At 41.1% G+C, this 21,826-nt stretch overlaps 1 protein-coding gene across 2 annotated transcripts in view; it reads left to right on the forward strand.

The window, feature by feature from the left end:
• Positions 1-21,826, forward strand: part of LOC100726613 (abasic site processing protein HMCES-like) — a 39,058-nt gene that overhangs the window by 6,945 nt on the left and 10,287 nt on the right. For both annotated transcript variants that reach the window (XM_063238020.1, XM_063238021.1), the window contains 8 exons: positions 532-675; positions 2,397-2,522; positions 5,276-5,457; positions 8,330-8,522; positions 9,852-10,084; positions 11,952-12,102; positions 12,605-12,688; positions 14,505-14,587. In XM_063238020.1, the coding sequence (XP_063094090.1) occupies positions 565-675; positions 2,397-2,522; positions 5,276-5,457; positions 8,330-8,522; positions 9,852-10,084; positions 11,952-12,006 (900 nt within the window). In that variant the 5' untranslated portion in view covers positions 532-564 and the 3' untranslated portion in view covers positions 12,007-12,102; positions 12,605-12,688; positions 14,505-14,587. The remainder of the gene's footprint in view (positions 1-531; positions 676-2,396; positions 2,523-5,275; positions 5,458-8,329; positions 8,523-9,851; positions 10,085-11,951; positions 12,103-12,604; positions 12,689-14,504; positions 14,588-21,826) is intronic.

The following is a 21,826-nucleotide window of genomic DNA, read 5'->3' on the forward strand; positions in this document are numbered from 1 at the left end:
TGTAAAAAAGAGAGGGAAAAAAAGTGCTCTAAAGGATACAACTGCAAGTGTGTTTAGGGGTGTTAAATAGCTGACCATATTAATGTTTTTGGTTGGATCATTGAACACAACCGTTTGCAGTCTCTCTGTTTGAATGTTCACTTTGTATGCTTTGATACTATGACTTGAGCAACTATCTCTATGATGATAATGTGTGATCTATTAACTGGTGATTTCTTACTGTTTTTTTTTTTTGTAGTTCTGTATTACTTGTACCCTTACACCGCTTTGTTTTGTTTTGTGTTTTTCTGTTTTTCCTTTTAAATAAAATTTTTAAAAAAATATGGTAAATTCAAAACTCTTTGTGTCCCCTCCCTAACGCAACTCAAATCGTCTGTGTCATGTGAGCCATTTCAGTGTTTTAAAGTAGACTTTTTTTTGCAAAATTGTGTGCTATTTGTCTTTTCATGCTAATGTTAATATAACATACATGTCTGTTTGGTATTTCAGATTTTATTGTATCTCACTGCTCTTAACCTTTTTCTATGGCAGGACGCAGACTCATCAGAACAGATCATTGCTCCCATGAGATGGGGCCTGGTCCCCTCTTGGTTCAAAGAAAGTGACCCTTCCAAGCTGCAATTCAACACCATCAACTGTCGCAGTGATACCATCCTGGAGAAATGGTCGTTCAAGGTAGGTCACTGGTCTAGAGAAAAGGCACGTGCTCTGTTTTCTGACAGCTGTTTAGTGCCTTGTATAACTGAGAAATAAAATAAGGTTGCAAACTGTTAATGTTGACTGAATGTGGTAATTCATGTCTATAATCCAGCACTTGGTAGGCTGAGGCAGGCGGGTTGCCCTGAGTTTGAAGTCAGCCTGGGCTACATAGTGAGACCCTGTCTCCAAAAAGAAAAAGAAAAGAAAAAGAAAAAAAGCCAAATTGTTTATGTTGAGTGCTGTAAAATAGTGGGTTTTTTGTTTCATCTTGTTTTGGTGTTTTTGTAGTACTGGGAACTGAATCTAAGGCCTTCAGTGAACTACATCTTTTACATTTTTTTAGTTTAAGACAGGGCCTCCTTAAGTTGCCCCGGCTAAGATTCAAACTCTCAGTCCTCCTGCTTCACAGAGTGCTGGAATTACAGGGATTATGGCATGCACCACCACCTGTGCTAATGTAGTCACTTAACATAAGTGTTTCTTTTGTATTGTGTGGACTTACTTATAATCAGGGGATAGCTGGGAATGGATGTCCACCTGCCATCTCAGCTGGGAAGGTATATTAGTTACTTTCTTGTTGCTGAGACAAAATACCCAACACCTAAAGTTAAAGTGGGGGAGGGTTTTTTAACTCACAGTTTGTAGAGATTTCAGCCCATAATCTACTGGCTCCAAGGCAGGGGTGGTTTGGCAGAAGGACATCACAGAGGAGAACCAGTTCATGGCAGACAGAAAGGAGCAAAACAAGCAAGAGGCCTCGACAGTGTCTTTTGGCCCCTTTTATCTTATCCAGTCTACTTAAAGTAGGTAGCACTCATACCCTTAACCTTAGTACCCTTGAGCTTTGTACTATGAATCAATTTCAAGATCACACACTCTATATCCAACCACCTCTGAAAAATCTGCCTGTATGACCCCATGAGGCTTTAGGGAGACATCTAGACACAAGCCATAACAGGGTTAGAGCTAAAATATCTGGAAGCCTTCCCCATTCCTAGCTTGAGGGTATGGAGTACTCAGGCACTGACACAGCAGCTCCTTGAGCACAGAGCTCACGACTCAAGGCAGGATAAATGCTGTTGTCCTCCCTGCGTAGTATACCAGGGGACTGTGTGGCTGTGGGTACCAGGAAGCATATGTGGTTAACTGGGGGCCAACATTAGAGACCAGCTACTATGCGTACCTACTTACTAAAAAAAAAGCTACTTGCTTTTATGTACTTTTCAGCATCAGTGTATTGGAATGGTGACTTTATGCATAAGTAAGGCAGACTCGGTGGCTTAGACCTATAATACCAGCTACTTGGGGGGCTGAGGCAAGAGGATTACTATGTTTTCTTTTTTTTGTCTTTTTCCCTTTTTATCGGTACCAGGGATCGAACTCGAGACTGCCTGCTTGCAAGGCAGGCGCTTATGCCGCTGAGCTAAATCCCCAGCCCCTGAGGATTACTATGTTGTAGCCCAGCCTGGGCAACTTTGTAAGAGTGTTTCAGAATGAAAAGGACTAGGGTAGCTTGGTGATAGAGTGCCTGCCTAGCACGTGTAAAGCCTGGGCTCCATCCTCACGACTACAAAGAAAACAAAAAAGTGAGATACAGAGAACTCTGTAAATATCTTCTCCTGGTTCATACGGTGACTGAAATTTTAACTTGGTGCTATCTCTGAAACATGACTGTGTCATGCTCACTTTTCTCTAAGGTGCCGCTGGGAAAGGGAAGACGCTGTGTTGTCTTAGCAGATGGATTCTTTGAGTGGCAACGATGTCATGGAACAAGCCAGCCGCAACCATACTTCATCTATTTTCCTCAGACTGAGACAAAGCAGGTATCTGCAGCTGTCTGCAGTATACTGTAGGAAGGACAGGGACAAGTCAAGATCCTGTACCACATGACGATACTTCCTTCAGTGATGGCCATGTGCGATAGTGCTGTACCATGTAGCCTGGTGCAGAGCAGGCTCTGCTGTTTACACTGTGGTGCTCAACGCTGTGCTGAAATTGCCTGGGATGCATTTCCTAAAAGGGTCCAGCAGTGATACTTGACAGTGACCCAAAGGACATTTTTTCCTTCCCTCATGGAGGTTGGTTTGTATTGTTTTGTTTTAAGCAACAGCTTTATTGAGATTTTTTAAAAAGGGGGCTGTGTTTAAGTGTTTAAATCATTTATTACAGTGAAAGACACATTGCCATCAGTCCCCCTCAGAATACTACTTTCTCTCTCTTTTTTTTTTTTTTTGTCTTTTTCCTTTTTATCGGTACCAGGGATCGAACTCACAACTGCCTGCTTCCAGGGCAGGCGCTTATGCCGCTGAGCTAAATCTCCAGCCCCCGAATACTACTTTCTCAATTCTAACACTTTATGAAGCAGTTTCCAAGTCCTTTTTCATGTCTTTAATTACATTGTCGTGGTGCCTTGATGACCTTAATTGACTCAAACCATTTACCTTTCGTGGTGATTTTGGCTTTGGAGAAGAGCCAGAAATGTCATAGTGCCAGATCCAGTGAATAAGGTAGAGAAAGACACACTGTCATGTTTTTGCAAATAAACCTTTTCATTGAACGGCACTTGGCAGCAGAATTCACTATGCTTTTGATCATGCCAAAAGCTGACCTTGATCTTACTGTGTAGCCCACGATAGCCTCAAACTTGTGATTCTCCTGCTTTAGCCGCCTCAGGTCTGGTGTTACAGGTACGTGCCACTATGCTCAATTTATTTCAATCTGTCATTCTTTCTTTCTGTCCTTTTTCTGTCTGTCTTTTTTTCTCCTTTCTGTGCTAGAAATTGAACTGTCAGGGCATTTGTACATGTAACATCCCACCTTTTTTTGGAGATAGGCTCTTGCTAAGTTCCCCATGCTAAGCTCAAACTTGGATCCTCCTGCCTCAGCCTCCTAGAGTTCTGGTATTACAGGCATGTGCCAGCACACCTGTTGTTGTTTTGATGCTGTGCTTTTTTGTTGGTTTGTTTGTTTGTTTTTAGTAAAAGCCGAGGACCAAACTCACAACCTGATATTTGGTACACCACTCAGCTATACCCTCATCCCTGGAATTCTAATTCTACAAGGGTTAGGTGGTTTGATATTATCCCATAGTTCTTAGATGTTCTCTTCTGTGTTTTTTTTCCAGTGATTCAGTTTGGACAATTTTCATTGACTTGTGTTCAGTTTATTGTTTTGTTCTTTTTCAGTAGTAGGGATTGAATCTATGCAATGAGGCACATCCCTTTTATTATTTGAGGCAGGATCTTGTTAAGTTACTAATTTGCGCAGAATGGTCTCAAACTTTGGATTGTTCTGCCTCAGCCTCCCAGGGTACTGGTATTAAAGGTGTGCCTTACTGTGTCCAGCCTTGATAGTTTTTGGTTATTGTCAGGCATAACATGTAAAACAGAAACTGAAGTAAATAATACTTCTGGCAATTCTTCCATTAAGCTTTTACTATGCCAGTCCAGTCGGGGGACTGTCGTGGCCTTTGACTGAAATCATGCTTCCCTTGTCACCCTTCTTCTGGTTCTCCAGTGGTATGTAGTGCTTTGGCAAGAGTGAGTGCAGAAGGTTGTTGCCGTGGTACTGCTGTGGCTGTGGACTCCCTGGAAGCCTGGGCCTTGGCGAGGTCTCTGCTCTTACTCTGCCTGTGTGTCACTTGTGCTTGCCGAGCTGCAGGGTGGCAGTGGTTCTTTGTCACAGTTTGGCCCACAGGCCGTCAGTCTCTGGCTTTCCCAGTCTGCCTCACCCTTTTCCTGAGGTTGCTCATTGCCTCACAGGCCCTCCTGCTCCCAGGGCCCTGCAGCGTGTTCCTTTTGTATGTCCTTCTGCAGAGGAGCACCTCCCATGCCCGCCCATGCCTCCTGCCTCCCCTGCCTTCCTCGGGTGCATGGGGAGCTCATGGCAGCAGCCTGTGGGTTGCCTGCTCTGCTGTCACATGTGGTTGTAATTACATCTGAATCTTTGCTGCTACCCAAAGTTGCTGCGTCCCACTTTTCACCACCGTCAGCTAATGTCTGTTCCTGCTCCCATCCAGCTCCCGCCTTTGCTTACATTTAGCCTTCCTGGTTGCCTGGCAACCTCGGCTCTCTGTTAAGGTTGAGAGAAAGCATAGGTATGTAAATTCTGTAGCTTTTTTCCTTACTGTTAAGGTGAAAAGAGGTGCTTTTTGTTGCTTTCTGTATTGCAGATCTTAAACAGAATCCTGTACCTTAAGTAGAAGCAGTGTGATGAGAAGGAAAGTCAGGATGGCTGAGGAGGTTACCCCAGCAAGTGGGCAACCAGATTGCATGGGTCATTAGGTTAGGACAGCCAGCTGGTGCAGGTAAACAGTGTGAAGCTTGATGGCACACACTCACCGGTACGCCTATGCCACCATGAAAACAAACACCCAACCAAATGGTGTACATGGCAGCCACAGCAGCCTACATGTCAAGCAGAAGGAGTTTTATGCCACCAAGCCTCCTTCTCTTGCAGGCAGTGGGTCAAGGGATTAATGGTGATGGCAGAGTCGCCCCTGTGATGATCCCCATGCTGTCCAGTATGAGGCATGCCCAGCCTTTGCAAAAAGCTCATTTGCCTCTTTTGCTTGCAGCTAGGCAACAGTGGGACTGTGGACAATACAGAGGACTGGGAAAAAGTCTGGGACCACTGGAGGCCGCTGACAATGGCAGGGATCTTTGACTGCTGGGAGCCCCCCGAGGGAGGAGACCTGCTGTATTCCTACACCATCATTACCGTGGATTCCTGCAAAAGCTTGCATGATATCCACCACAGGCAAGCTTTTCTGTGTCTAGTTCTGGGCATCAATCCCAGCCAGTTTTTCCTTGTTGTATTTTGAGACAAGTTCTCACTAAGTTGCCCATGCTAACCTTGAATTCATGATCTTCCTGCCTCAGCCTCCTGGGCAGCTCACATTATAGGTGTGCATCACCATGCTTGGCTAAAGTCACACTTAATATCCCTGGATCCAAAAGAATGCAGATGAAAGTCTGTCCTTTGTGCTTTTGGGTAGGTAGTTTTAAAAACTAGCTAGGGGCAGTGATGCACACCTATAATCAATCCCAGCATTTAGGAGACTGAGGCAGGAGGATTATTGCGAGCTCAAGGCAAGCTTAAGCTGCATAGTGAGCCACGTCTCCAAAAAGAAAAAGAAAAAGCTGTCTTTCAAATACTTATATTCAATTTAGATATAACATGACATGCATTCTTAAAAATCATCACACTGCAAAACTAGAGTCAAAATCACATGAAATTCATTGAGATTTCAGACATTTTAAAATAATTTTAGGCCCACGGCTGGGCGTGATGGCACGTGCCTGTAATCCCAGCACTTGGGAGGCTGCAGCAGAAAGATTGTCAAAAATTCAAGACCAGCCTGGATTACCAAGTGAGCTTAAGGCCAGCCTGAACTGCATAGTGACACCCTGTTTCAAAAAGAAAAGAAAAAAAAGTTTAGGCCTTGGAGTTTTAATTCAGTTGTAGGGCATATGTTTAGTATTCATTAGGCCTTGAGTTTAAAAATAAATAGTCAAGTGTGGTGGCTCATGCCTGTCACCCTAATACTTGGAAGGTTGAGGCAGGAGAATTGCTTGCAAGTTCAAGGCCAGCTGGGGCTACCCCATGAGACCCTCTTCCAAAAAAACTGAATATTTCATCCAATGTATAGCCTCATCCATTTAATTTCTAGATGACTAGAAATTTTTTATATATTTTTTGTGTGTGATGCTGGGATGAAACCACTTACGTGCTTTTTCCTGTGCCCCGGTGGTACCAAGGCCTGGCTTGATGGCCCAATAATGCTAGACAGGGGCTTTGCCACTGCACTGCATCCCAGCCCCAACCCTGGAAATTCCTGAGGGTAGTTTCCATCCGTGCTGCAGCTTCTGATAGCAGAAGGCACCAAGCCACAACACTTGCATTCAAAGAAGCCAGTTCAGAGTGTTTAAGGTCTTCATGTATAAATAGTGCTCTTTCCTTGTAAGAAAAGCTTTTTCCTTTGTTAAAGAATGTTTCCTTGGCTTCTGCTCCTTAGGCCTTGTCAGCACTTCACACTACTTCTTGGAATTGCTCCAGCCATAGATATTTCTTCTATTTTTGCAGTGTTGTGGCTGCTGTGGATTCCTTTTATCTGTTGCTCTGGAGATAATTACATGTTCTTGTTTTTTCTTTGAAGATGCTTTGTTATTTCAAGTTCCTCAGTATTTAAAATGTTTCTGTTTGCTCTCCATGCACTGCCCACCCGTGTTCTGAGCCAGGCAGCTGAGCTGCTTTGGAGAAGTGAAATGGGTGCTTGAAATATACACACAGGAAGTTCCCAGGCACTGAAGGATAGAGCTCAGCCTGGAGACCTTCCTTGCAAGCGCAGGTAGCTTGTATGCATGCATTTCGTGCCCTTCTCAGGCTCTCCACAGAAACAGTTTCCTGTGTTCAACTCCGTTTGCACACATGAAATGCAGCGGAAGCAAATGCAGAATTTGCATTTTGCTCCATTTGCTTCTTGACACATCAGTCACACTGAAACAGGTTTGTAGTTTAAAAACAAGCACTGGCAGAACAGACTGTACTTGTATAACACCTTTATAGTTACTGCCAGATCTGAGTACACACTTATATACAGTTTTGCTGTTCTGTTGCAAAGATTGTTAATACTGTACCTACTAGGATTACCTGCCTTGTCCTGAGCTCTATGAAAATATGCTTTTGTGTGATATAGTTGTTTTAGTTTTTGTGTATTGAATTCAGGGCCTTCACGTCGAGCTATCTGTACATACATATACACACACACACACATACACAGCCATTTTTGTTTTTAATTTTCAGACAGCGCCATTAAGTTTCTCAGGCTGGGCTTAAATTTGTGATCCTCCTGCCTCAGCCATGCAGAATGCTATAACATCGTTTTGTATGTTAAGTAAAACAGGCTGGGCATGGTAGCCTATATTTGGGAGGCTGAGGCTGGAAGGTTGCTGTGAGATCAAGGCCACCCTTGAACAGGATCATAGCAAGACCTTGTCATGTCCCCCCCCCCCCAAAAAAAGAAAGGTAAAGCACTGTTGGTTGGGTTTGACGGCACATACCTGTAATCCCAGCACTCAGGAGCCTGGGTTAGTGAGTTCAAGGCAAGTGCCTATTTCAAAAATACACTGCTAATTACTGTTAAGTAATCTATAATACAAGCAGAGATGCCATTTATCATAAAATACACTCAGGTTAAAAAGATTTTAAGGATTTCTTTTGAGCCAGGCTCTTACCCTGTACCGAGGCTGGCCTTAAACTCCGGAGCTCAAGCATTCTTCTGTCTCAGCCTTCCAAGTAGTTGGAACTACAGGCGAGTGCTGCTGTGTCCAGCTAGCCCTTTCTTACTATAGGCTTTCATGGGTCATGAGACCAGAGGTGATTGTTCATAGATAGTTTTCAAGGATCCCTTGTTCTTTGTTCTAGGCTGGGGACTGTAGGAAGCCCACCAGTTTATTAGCCTGAGCGCTAATGCACCAGTCCCAAGCATGGCCCTGTTCGCTTTTTCTGTGCAGCACAGAGAAGGGAGACACAGAGCATGGGTGTGGCCTCTGGGTAGCTGCTGTCAGCTGACTCAAGTCTGTATCTTTCTCTTGCCTCACTGTCTCTGCCCCAACATCCCAACTCATAGGATGCCTGCCATCCTGGATGGAGAGGAGGCCGTGTCCAGGTGGCTAGACTTTGGGGATATCCCTACTCAGGAGGCACTGAAGCTGATCCGCCCCACAGAGAACATCACCTTCCACGCTGTCTCCCCCATTGTCAACAACTCGAGGAACAACAGCCCTGAGTGTCTGACTCCTGTCCACTTGGTGGTCAAGAAGGTAGGGGCCTGTCATGTTGCCTTGTCTCTCAGCCTATGGCATTTTCTAGTCCCAGCTTTCACCCCCAGAAGCACTCTCTGCCTGGGCTAACCCACCTGTAATCAGCCACCACACTCTGGTGGCTGAGGCAGGAGGATCCCTGCAAGTTCCAGCCTAATCTGGACTGCATAGCAAGACTGTGCCTCAGAAAGTCCCCCACATACAAAAAGAAATTGCTTTGGAACTGGATGCAGGGCTGCACATCTGTCATCCCAGCTACCTGAGGGGCTGAGGCAGGAGGATAACTAGTGCAAACCCTGCTTGGGCAATTTAATGACTTAAGAGTCTTATCTCAAAATTTTAAAAACCTAGTTCAATTCCCAGCCAGAAAAATGGAAAAAAAAAAGAAAGGAAACTGGAGGCATCCTTGGTGAACCTGGTAAACCAAATTCTCCTGAAGGTGATTGAGGAAGACACAAGCCTTCAGCCTGCTGAGGTCCACTCTCAGGCCGCTGGCCTCTGCAGTCTCTTCTGTTACCTGCTTCAGCCACAAGGTGGAGAAGCGCCCTGTTCCCTCTCAGTATTCACAGGACCCAGGGTGTGGGGAGGGAAAGTGGCTGGACGGGAGGCCTGCAGTGCAGAGGAAGTTCCTAAGTTTAGTTAACTGACCCCATCGAGCCAGACATGGTGGTGCACACCTGATTGTTTCAGCCCTTGAGAGGCTGAGGCAGAAAGATGACCTTAAGTTCAAGGCCAGCCTGGATTACACAGCGAGATCCTGTGATGACCTGGAGAGTTCATGCTCAGAGCAGTGTCGGGACAAAAGCCACCAGGACAACCACCTTGTCCTGTTTCTCTTACAGTTGTTTTCCCCTTACCATAGGCACTGCCATCATTTTTCTTTTCTTTTTTTTTTTTTTTTTTTGTACTAAAAATCAAGACCTCACTCTTGCCAGGCAGGCACTGTGCCACTGAACTATATCCCCAGCCCTCATTTTTCTTTTGTCTCTGCAAACTCCTGTTACCCTGACGTGTTTTTCACTCTAAAATGAAACATGTATATATCTTCATTTTGCATCAGACACTGCCCCATTTCCGTGTGGTCTTTACTCTGTGAAGGGCACATTGTGCTAATTCAGAATCTTTTTGCTCAGGGCTGGGCGGTGGGGACTGCAAGGGGCACAGAGGGTGTGGACTGCGAGTCCAACCTCATTTCCTAGCACTACGTGCTATTTCTGTTCTCTGCCATGCTCTGAGCCCCTCCAGTGCCTTCCTCCTCTTTTGGCTTCTAACTGAGTCAGCCCATTCAGGAGGCTGGAACTGGGTGCTATGAGCCTTTTTCTTTCGTAGGAGCCCAAGGCAAGTGGCAGCAGCCAAAAGATGATGCAGTGGCTAGCCACGAAGTCACCCAAAAAGGAAGACCAAGAGACACCCCAGAAGGACAAGTCCGACACACCCCAGTGGTCCAGCCAGTTCCTGCAGAAGAGCCCGCTGCCCGCCAAGAGAGGTGGTGCAGGCCTGCTGGTGCGATGGCTGAAGCAGGAAAAGGAGGAGGCGCCCGCGGCCAAGCGGCCTCACAGTCAGTAGGCAGCATCCCTGACACAGACACTCGGGTGTGCGTGTGCGGGTGTGTGAGTGCGGGAGGAGGCAGCAGTGACTATGTACGTTATGTGCTCATGAGGAAAGTGCCCTGGCTTTGAACAGGTGGGCAACTGTGGTAAGTTGGAAAAGGGGCCACCTGCTATTGGACTACCCCGCCCTGCCACTGCCACAGGGCTCTTCCTTGCTGGCCATGGGAGCCAAAGTGTAACATGGGTTTGGCTTTGGTTTGGTTTTCTTGGAAGGGTGAAACGTTATTCTTCAGAAATGTCAAGAGACTAATGGTAACTGTGAGGTAGTGAATTCAATCCCTGATTAAAAAAAAAAATGTTAAGTAATAAAATGATGACCCAACTCAGTCTGATTTACAGGGCATTTCAAACCTTTACTGACCATTTGTTTTGGTTCTCATTTCTGGTATGCCACTTAGTCTTTTCCCTGTCCCATGCTTTTGACTGCAAGATGTGTCAAATTACACACAGTTCTTAAATGCTGTCCCGTGGCTCTGTCATGTTTTTCCTCTATAGTTACTATGTCCATTCTCTGTAAGGTCTTTGTGGTTTTCCGTATATAGAATTTCTTTTGCTACGATAACTAGATACCAAAATCTTTTTTCTTTTTTCTTTCTTTGCACTTTATTTTTTTCAAATCCATTTTATTCAAACATAAAAGTACAAAAAAATTTCAAAGCACATCAGTCAGAGGTAGTAATAGTACATACATTGTACGTTGTCATCCCCAAATCATTCACCCAGAGTACAAGACATCTGTGTTCAGTTGTCCAAACAATACCAATACAGATCTTTCTCTTCAGCGAACTCAGCGAAATCAGTAGTATAACTGTCTTAACTATTTTTATATACATATACACATATATATGTTTTTCTTTCAGCTTGTCACACTAATGAATATGTTCTCAGGGTATATCCATTTACCTATAAAAATGTCCAGTTTATCATTAATTATGGCTGAGTAATATTTTATTGTATAAAAATACCACATGTTTTTTATCCATTCCTCAGTCAGTGGCCATTTAGGTTGTTTCCAAGATCTGGCGATTATAAACTTAGCTGCTATAAAACATGGGTGCACATATATCTCTGTGGTATGATGTTTTTAATTCTTTTTGGGAAGATACCCAGAGGGGAATAACTGGGTTGAATGGGCCCACCAATCTTAGTTTTTTAAGGAAGCTCCACACTGCCAAAACCATTTTTTAAGAAAATATTTATATATTTTTTCCTAGTGGGCTAGCAACTTTAAGAAGAATGACTTAATTATCTTTATATTTTTAGAACTAGGCTTAGTATGTGCAGGGCAATATTTTATTTTCTTATTTTATTGTCTTTTTGAGACAGGGTTTTGCTGTGCAGTTCAGGCTGGTCTTGAACTCACTTTGTAGTCCGGGCTAGCCTCGAACTCACAATGATCCTCCTGCCTCAGTCTCCTGAGTGCTGGGATTACAGGTGCATGCCACTACGCCTAGCCATGCAGAATAATACTTTAATCTTAATAAGGTAATGAAATTTTTCCTCCAGCAGAGATAAAGTACGGTGAATATCAGACCATTATAATCCTAAGCATTATGTGGCAGTGTTTTCAGTATAGTGTAGTGCAGAGTAATGACACTTTCTTTATGTTAATAATTGATTTGTGTGCGTGTGGGATCTAGAATTAGTATCCTGGTCAGTTGATTAATTTGATGTTGAATCTTAATTTCTTCACATTGGCAATAGAAATGAAATTTTAGACTTGCAATTAATTTTTAGTGGGTGATGATGACATAAATGAGTATTATCCCTGTCTGTACAGTTGACCAATAAATACTGTTGTGTTATTTCATGCATGTAGGGGTTTCTTTTGCGGGACAGAGGAGCAGATGTTGAGAGTTTGGACAAACTCATGAAAACGAAAAACATACCTGAAGCTCAACAAGATGCATTTAAAACTGGTTTTGCAGAGGGTTTTCTGAAAGCTCAAACATTAACACAAAAAACCAATGGTAAGTTGATTTGAGAAAAATAACTGAAAAGATGTCATAGGCCTACATTTAAACTATTACAAATGACTTTTCTGAAATCATTCATCCTGTTTCCCAGCATTCAGGAGGCTGCAGCTGGAGGATAACTAAGAGTTTGAGACCAGCCTGGGCTACATAGTGAGCTCAGGGCCAGCTTGCAATTAAATAGTGGGATCCTGTCTCAAAAAACAAAAATTCATCCATCTTCTTACATGGGTGTATTCCATTATAAGTTAAACTATGTTTGAGTAGAAATATTGGCAGTTTACTTTCTCAAGAGATAAGTCAAGAACAGAAAGCATATGTGGTTTCGTAAAGTTTTGAGGAAGAAGATGCTGAAAGGCTGTGGCTGTGCACAAGAATGCTAGCTTCCAAAATTGCACATTATAAAAGTATAATTATCAGTATCCTGATACTTGCATTTTGTTTAGCTGCAATATCTCATTGGTGGTATTCAGCTTAAGCCTTTCTCTCTCTCTTCCAGATTCTTTAAGGCGAACTCGTTTAATTCTTTTTGTTCTGCTTCTGTTTGGCATTTATGGACTCTTAAAAAATCCATTTTTATCTGGTAAGGATGCTTTTATTTATCTGCCATGTTAACTTTTTTCTTTCTTTCTTTCTTTTTTTTTTTTTTTTTTTTTGTGGTAATGAATCAAACTCATGTCCCCGTGCTTGCCAGGCAGGCACGTGTGCCCCTGAGCTAAATCCCCGGCAACTTTTTTATTTCTTTAAATATTCTTTTCCTTTTCACTGTTTGTAGATTATGTAGGCTTTTTGTGTTTCAATGATGAAATACCCAAGGCTGACTATTGAGTACTTTTTCTAAAAGAAAGAGGTTGATTTTAGCTTGTGGTTCTGGGGGTTCGTGGGTGTGGCACCTGGTAAGGAACTGCTGGTGGATTGCATTACAAGACCTTTCATTCCTAGTGGTTAGTTTTCTAGGGTTTTAGAAAATGATACATGTGGGATGATCAAATTTTAGCATCATGTAGGATGTTATAATAACAATATAAGGCAGTCTTGTGCTTCAAAGACAAGCCCATAAATTGAATTTTTTCTTAATCAGATGAATCCAGTATCTTTTCAGTTTGCAGTTCTGAAATACAGTTATAAATACCACATGTAGGTGGTTCTAATTACTTTCTCAGCTATCATTCAGTTTTTACCATATGTTCATTCTTTGTAATTATTTAAGATCCTTAAACAGTTCATTAAAAGGCTCAAACTGTTAGTGTCCATTCTAGAATTACTGTTTTACATATGTATTTTCCCACTTGTGTGTTCCTGTTGTGTTAGGCATTTCTTCTGTTAGAAATTTTTTTTGTTTTTGTCTAAGAAATTGAACCCAAGACCTGCACTCAGCTGTATCCACAGTCCTTTTTACTGTGAGACAGAGTCTCACTTGAGTTGTCCAGGTAGGCCTGAGCTTGAGATCGCCCTGCCTCAACCTCCCAAAATGTTGGAATTACACACATGTACCACCATACCGAGCAAGCATTTCTTTCTTTTGCCTTTAAATTTCACTATGTCTTAATGGCAATCTTTTAGTTTCATGAAGTTATTAGAAATCACTGTACTCATTTGTAACTGTTCCACTTGACCTGGGGAGCAATTTTTAAAAACTTTGTAACAGTTGCTCAGGGTAGCTTTGAAGTATTTTATCCTACCAAACTCTTCCTCTCATATGCTTAAAGATGTCATTATTGGGCTGGGGATTTAGCTCAGCGGCATAAGGGCCTGCCTTGCAAGCAGACAGTCGTGAGTTCGATCCCCGGTACCAATAAAAAAGAAAAATACAAAAAACAAAAACAAAAAAAAAAGATGTCATTATTGAAGAATACTTAAAAAGTGAAATCATTTCTTTCCTTCTTTTAATTAAATGAATGGACCGGGTTTTTATGCTGTGTTTAAGGCAATGTATTTCACAATGTAGATCTGTAACCAGTTGTGTCAGAATAATTGAAGGTGCTTGTTAAAAATGCAACCTCCTGGGCTCTTTCTCAAATCTGCAAACTATTAGTGTGTAGCACGGTTTTGAAGATTTGCATTTTAACACAGTTTTCAAGTGGTTTTTCAAAAATTCATACTGAAATTTGATAACCATTGATTTTAAGCTTTCTATTATTAGTCCAAGAACAGGAAAATAATTTTTGGTTTTAAAGGAAAGTACAAAAATATATGTCTTTAATGTGAATCACTTGCTATTTGAACATGATCTAGAAATCAGAAGACCTATTTTCTGTTCTGTACTTTGTTTCGGTGTATGTGAACAGAGATTTTTCCGATGTTTAATTTTGGAGGCTTTGGTTTCTTACATCTAAAAATTAAGATGATTGAAATTTTGTTAATCTGTTAAATATTAACATCTGTTTTCTTCCATTTAGTCCGCTTCTGGACTACTACCGGGCTTGATTCTGCAGTAGATCCTGTTCAGATGAAAAATGTCACTTTTGAGCACGTTAAAGGAGTAAGTTTTCTTTGCCTTCTTTGTACATTATATAATTGATACTCAAAGGACAGCATTTGATTCTAAAAGTTGTTCTGAAACAGATAAATTTAAAAAACTAGCAGCCTTAGAATCTTTATGGGGACCAGGTTAAAGAAGAGAGGGAGAGGGGCTGCGTTTTTATATAAGGTTTTTTGTTGTCCCCCTTTTCTTGGTCTTTTTAAGACATAGTTTCACTATGCATTTTAGCTTGGCCTTGAACTCACTTTATAGGTCAAACTAGCTTGGAGGTCACAGTGATCTTCCTGCATCAGCATCCCAAGTGCTGGGGTGACAGGCGTGTGCCACCACATCCAGCTTTAAATAAGGTTTTTCAGGTTTGAGTATGGAACTAAATAGGTAAAAAGATAGTAGGAAATAAGGATTTGTGTAGGAGCACTTTGGATAGTGTCTTAGAAGCCATTATAAACACAGCCTTTTAGTCTGTGAAAATTGGTTCCATAAAATTTTGAACAAAGATATGGTGTGGTTTAACAGTGTAGTTGTTGTGTTCATAGCCTCTAAAGTCTAGAAAGTACAAAGTTAGATGACAGCCTGTTGCTGTCATCCAGATAAGAGATGATGCTAAGACAAACATTAAAGTGAAGTTGGTAAGATGTAGTTAGGTCTTGAAGGTAGGTACAGTAGGATTCCCTGATTAGAAGTTAAAAGTATAAGAGAAATACAGATCAAGAAGACCACAAGGTATGAGCAGAGCAGTTAGAGGAACAAAATTCCCATTTCTGAAATTAAAAAATTAGACTGTGGATGGAAGCAATATTCAGAATAAAGATAAGAAATTCAGTTGTAGTAATGTTAAATGTGAGGTGAGAGCACTGAATATGCACTTGAATACATCTTTTAGGAATTTTGGGGAAAGTTCAAACTGAAATGAAAAATCCTGAAGTTTACATTTAAGATATGAACTCTATGTGTTTAAATGAGATTACCAAGGAAGTGAGTACGCCTAGCAAAGAGAAGAGTTCTAAACCTAAACTTTAGCGTACTCACGGGTTAACACGCCAGAGGAAGGATCAAGAGCAGGGAATGAGGAGCTGTCTGTGAAGTAGTAGGGGAGGGGATAAACCAGAAAAAAATATTTCCTCACCAGGGAAGATGGGCCAGCTAGCTGTGTGAGGTGATGTTGATGGTTCCAGTGATAATTGACTTTCTTTTTAGCAGTGTGTCATTGGTGTACTTGATAATGAACAATTTCAGTGTGATAACAGGTGTTAAATTGTGAATGTTCATCAGCAAAAAATAAAGTGGGGTATTAGTAATGTAGTAGGTGAAAGCTGATTGTGAAACCAGAGTCAGGATCATCGACTGAGAATATGGATGGAAGAGCAATGTGTAATTTCTGAAAAAGGGAGTTTTGTGACAATGGGAGAATGAGTGGATTAAGGAAATATGACACTTGGAGCCACTCAAATTTGGATCATAAATTTATATCAAAGACCAGTCAACATAAATATTTCTGATTTTAATTTTTTTCTTCAAATGCAAATTCTGAAACTTTAGTTCTATACTGTGCTTTATTAATAAATCTGATATGTATTTGATTTTATGAGTGATAGAGACTGAGTAATTGCCTTTCAAGGAATGTTTAGGGAGAAACTTTCTATAAGAAAAATTGAAATTTATGATCTACAGCTTCCAACTCTGATGTGGAATTTTAATAAGGGCTGTTAGCTGGGTGTGGTGGTTCATGCATGTAATCCCAGCGGCTGAGTCAGAAGGGTTACAAATTAGATACCCTGGGCAATTTAGCAAACCCGTGTCTCAAAATAAAAATTAAAAGGGCTGGGATGTTCTCAGTTTAATGTAGAGTTTAATCCCTTCTATAGTAATCAAATTTTTAAGAAATTAGAAAGGCCTAGTGCCATCACCACACACACACACACACGTGTGCAAATTAATATGGGCTCCTTAAAATAATTCATTTTTTAATCGTGTTTAGCACCATTTTCTTGAATAGGTTTTATATTCCAACTGGTAATACTTTGCCAAAAAGATTGAAAGAGAATTTGAGAAGTAAGTACTCTCTTGTTTTACTCTTTCACTTTAATGTTGGCATTATATCCATGTGGAATGTGGAGCGCAGGCTGACCTCAAACTTGAGGCAATCCTTCTGCCTTCTGCTGGGGTTTCAGGAGTGCACCAGCACACCTGGCTGATGTTTTTGACCAGTTTTTTTTATCAGTCTTGTTTTCCTAGGTGTCTGCCTTTGAATACTTTTTAAAAAAATACTCTCTTTTTAAGTTAATCAGCCACTAGGTGAAATTTATTGCAGAATAATTTGTATGTTTGTGTATGGAAAGCAGAAAAATAATTACATAATCTAAAAATGCAGTTAGGAAATTAAGGAAGAAAAAGACAGTTAACACTCTTGCAAACCATATGCCTGTTTATCTTCATAGTGCTGAGATTTCAAGTGTGTGCCACTACATCTGATCATTATGTGGGGAAAAAATGTAGTCTTTTAATAATGCAGCCAGAACATTTTAAGCATAAGTTTTTTGAAATGTGACATGTTCACATAAAGGTGTCCAAACCACAAATCATCACAAAGTGAGCACACCTATGTCAGTAGTGCCCAACTCAAGAAACAGGGAGATTATTAACAGACCTCCAGAGCCTCTTGTTAGCTTTTTTCTACTTACTGTTTCCTCCTCTCTCTGTATAATCATATAGGTGCTTTACATGAAAGCTTGGGAGATTTTTTTTCTCCTGGTGACTCTCCTTAGGCACACCATTCATCCAAGACTGTTTTACTCTGTGTTCTCATAATCTTCTTGACCAAAACACCAGGGACTCACTGAGTATCTGTGGATGACACAAGCAGAGGTGGTTTTGGGTCCTGGGTCCTCATTGACTTTGAAGAGCTGGGACCAAAACATTGGCTGTCTTCTTAGTCCATCTGTCTCTGATTTTTGGTCTCTTAGTTGTTGAACATCCAGAAGAAAAGATTGATAACAATATAGTGTATCAAAGGCAGTGAGCTTAACATTGCTGTCTTAGCTAAATATGAAACACCTTAGAACATTAAATGAAACTTAGTTTCTATTATCCATGGATATTTCAACATTTGAATATGTATACAATGTTAACAGTTATATATTTTACACAGAAAATCAGAAGCCAAAACCACATATAACATTATTATCGTGACATTTTGCAATATATCTGAACTTTTATTTTGACATAAAGTTCCCCTTTTAGTCAGTCATCCCTACCTAAAACATGAACGCTTTGACCTAACTTACTGACTTTTAGTGGAATGTGAACCTCTTAAGTTTTTGGTACCTGCAAAGGTTTGAATATGAAACAAAATTTTGTTACCACAAATAACCCGTTTTACATTTTGGAAAACCTGCATATATGGGAGGCTGCATACATTAATATACCATGGGGCTAATAACAGTCTGTCACAGCCATATGAAACTTTTGTGTCTGAACATTTTAAAATCAGAGACCCTACTGTACTATTTCTTTTGATGATAATCAATGTTAACATATTATAATAATATATTTTATATAACTTTAGTCGGGCTGTCTCCCATAAGGCTGTGGATCACTCGGGCCTCCGCTCAATAAACAAGAGCTGGTTAAAAAAGTTAACAGGCAGCTGCTTTCTTATTTGTCAGTCAGAGTCCTATCCAATAATCCCAACCCCAAGGGATTTTGTTTACTCATCTTAATAAAATATAGTTTTTATTTTTATTCATTTCATTTATTTATTTTTATTTTTGATGACTGATGAAAAACCCAATCATAACATTTAACCCATTAATTTTTTAAACAATGGGGCTCTGAAATCCATAATAAACAACAATTTATATTACATTTGTATTTCCGGTCTTTGGGTTATTTGGACCAGGTGGCAACCTAAGCTTTGTAAATCTCTAACTCCAGTCAACTTTTGGTCAAGTGATCCAAAAATTCAAAAGAAAAAGGAAAAAAATTGTTGAGCTCAAAATAAAAGGAACAGCTGTTTACAGAGTATACAAATGGACAAACATGGATAGACGATTTCATAAACGATTTGTACAGATTCAACAAACACAGAAACAGGCACACAATTTGTTGCGGTCTGTGCAAGCCCTCTAAGTTCCTCAGGGGCTATTTATATACTTGTATCATGCCCCCTTGATGAGCTGGCTCACTTCTTACACGCTGTGTTCTCAGTGTTGGAGCACCTGTTCACCTCCATCACCCCGTGCCCTCAGGGCACTTGTCAGGTGCTCTGTGCCACTTGGGCACTCCTGTATGGCACTTGTGCTTGGACTCCATATGCATGAATGATCACTAGTTCATTTGACTCCCAACAACTCCTTAAGTAGACTGGGTGAACAGACAACAGATACACAGACAGACTGACAAACATCTTACACATCAAAATGCAAATATATTTTTAGCCAAATTGAATTACAATAATTGCTTACAATTTTAGAATTTGTAACTATAAATTGACTAGTCCAATTTTTATAGGTCAATTAGCAGAGAACTCACATTTAAAAGGATTGAGAAAAGACAAAATCTTATCGATAATTAACATTTGTATATTTTATCTTTAGAATACTAGTAACTCGTTTGTCCCTTTCTTTCATTAAAGTTTCAGTTTGGTGATCTTTATACACTCAACACCTATTTAGACCTTTAGTTTTTTTTTTGGATACCATCTCCTGAGCATCCTAGGTCAGTTAAGGTTCATTTTAGTTTCATCCTTTTCCATCAGTTGTGTGGTTTCTGAGGCATCACTGTCATAGGACTGAGTAGCAGCTTCTAGAGAGGTGGAATCACCTCTGTGCTTTCGGGTCCATGATACAGCCAGACTCTGGCACCCAGATAGGCCAGTCAGCGTTCTCCAGAAAAACACAAGCACACCTTCAACCGCACATTAGCACTGGACTGGTGCTTTTAATGTCCAGTATGAAGGTCTTTCCAATGGACTTTTTAGCTTTTATTTGATTATATTATCTTTCTATTGCAGTAGCTACATCTTTATTAGAATTTTAAAAATTTTAGATAGTATTTTCTGACAAGTGAAATCTATTATGAGGTGAACTCTCCCTCTTGTTTTTTGAAATTTAAATTGTGAGCACATTTAATTATTTATGGACCTGAAGATTATAAGTGATTTTTGTGGTAAGGTATAGAGAAAAAAAGAAAACTACATTTTCTACTTAGGCACTTTGGGCTCTCTCTTGCTGTGGTGACACAGGTTGTGTTCCTGCTCTGGCCTGGAGGCCCCACTGTTATCGGGGACCCCAGGGCCAGTGCAGTGTAAACTTTTGATGCATAAAGTTCATATGCCAGTGATTGGAAAAACCGAGATGGCTCCGGCTGACCAGAGCTGGGTCCCACCTTTCAGGAACCTCCATCTTCCCAGCTCTGGGCCCAGTGCTGTGCTGCTGCCAGAAGGCCAGCCATTGAAAGGCATAGCTGGCCCTGGTGGTGCTCACTCCTCAGCATACTGGAGGCAGGACTGTAAGCCCCAACTCCAAGGCATGGTCCCACCTCACAGAGCCAGGCCAGGCCAGCAACAGTTCTCTGTGCCTGACACCATTTATATGTACTTTTAAAGGCAAATTTCTGAAATGACGTTAGCTCCTGAAGGCTAGAAATCAAATCTTGGGATGTCTCTCTCACCCACTGAAGAAATTTTCCTCCACACCCTTGTGGCTGTGATTCTAAATTGATCATAAATTTATAGCTCAAAAGTAAGGCAATTGCATATGGCAACAGAGGCATGCTGTATCCCTCCAGGCTAAATCAATTTAGCATTTTTACTAGGGTGAGAAACATTGCTCAGACCTGTAGAGCTGTAGTTGTCACATCCGAGGCCATGCCACAGGCCCACGGTGCTGGGCAATAGCTGAGGCACTTGTTCCTCTGTCTAAAAGCCCTTTAAATGCTTTTTCTTTACTTGTCAATTGTATATTAGGATTGGCCTGCTTAATCTGTGGAACCCAATAAGTATCAGAAGATCCAAAACCTTTAGATACCCTTTTTTTTTTTTTTTTTTGTCTTTTTATTTTTATCGGTACCAGGGATCGAACTCACGACCGCCTGCTTGCAAGGCAGGTGCTTATGCCACTGAGCTAAACCCCCAGCCCCTAGATACCCTTTTTTAATTTACAGATTTCCCAATTTTTCTCAAGGGAAGAATAACAAATTGAGCACTGCAAGAATTCGGGGAGATTTGAACAGTGTTTTGAGTAGGTTGAACTGTAACCTTGATTTTCCCTTGCAGCAAAACAAGCAACCTTGTTTCTTTACATCCTTGTCCTTGCTCTAGTTGGGATTTGATTTTGAAGTGTTGAACCAAGCCAGTTTCCTTGTGGCCATCCCAACAAGCCCATAATCATCAAGACACATTTTAATCAAAATCTACAAAAGGAGAGTAAATACTGGAATCCAACATACAATAAACAGTTGCATATACATTTGTGATTCTTTAGAATGTATTTGTCCCATTCCTAACAACTGGTAAGATAGAGACACTTTTTTCCCTTGGTTATTGTAAGCCAGTTTTCCCTTTGAATTCTCTTAGCCTGTTTGTGTCTCTGGCTTCTCTCAAGCCCATCTGTCTTTCACTACCTATTCATTTCTCTCCCCTGTCGGGTGCAAATGAGAAGTGTCCCTTCCCCTGCTGTTTCTTCTTACCCTGTCCATGTCTGAATCAGAATTTACTGAGTAAGCGCTCTGTAACAGACTTGAAACTGAATGAAGTGGGTTCCAAACTGAGAACCTCTTAGGGGGAAATGATTTTTCCCCTATTACGTGCCTTTTTAAGATTTTTTTCAACTCGTTCCCAATGATGAATATGTATAGTGCCTATCTGAGGAAACCACATATTATATTTGGTTACTTCTTTTAACCTTTTTCTAGGTCTTTTGTTTGGCACATAAACCCTCGGACCTTTAAGCAGGCCTTAGAGCAGCCATACATACCTTTGCTCCTCCGCTGAACGCTTTTGCCTATTTTTGTTGTTGTTTCTAGAAATAGAACTCATGGCCTTGAGCTTGCCAGGCAGATGCTCAGCCACTGAGCTACATCCCTGGCTCTGGTTTTACTGTTGGATAAAACAGCTTGTTCACAGCAGGAAGACTCAGCCTTGTTCTTCCCTCTCTTCTCCTGGTGTCCCCGGTGAGGTTTTTCATCCTGTGAAGACCTCCTCCTTACCCAGACTTTCCACTCAGGGTGGGCTTACTTCTT

The sequence above is a fragment of the Cavia porcellus genome, unplaced genomic scaffold, assembly GCF_034190915.1.
Source record: "Cavia porcellus strain 051 isolate PalLab524CR breed Dunkin Hartley unplaced genomic scaffold, mCavPor4.1 scaffold_27, whole genome shotgun sequence".
In the NCBI taxonomy this organism is placed as follows: domain Eukaryota; kingdom Metazoa; phylum Chordata; class Mammalia; order Rodentia; family Caviidae; genus Cavia; species Cavia porcellus.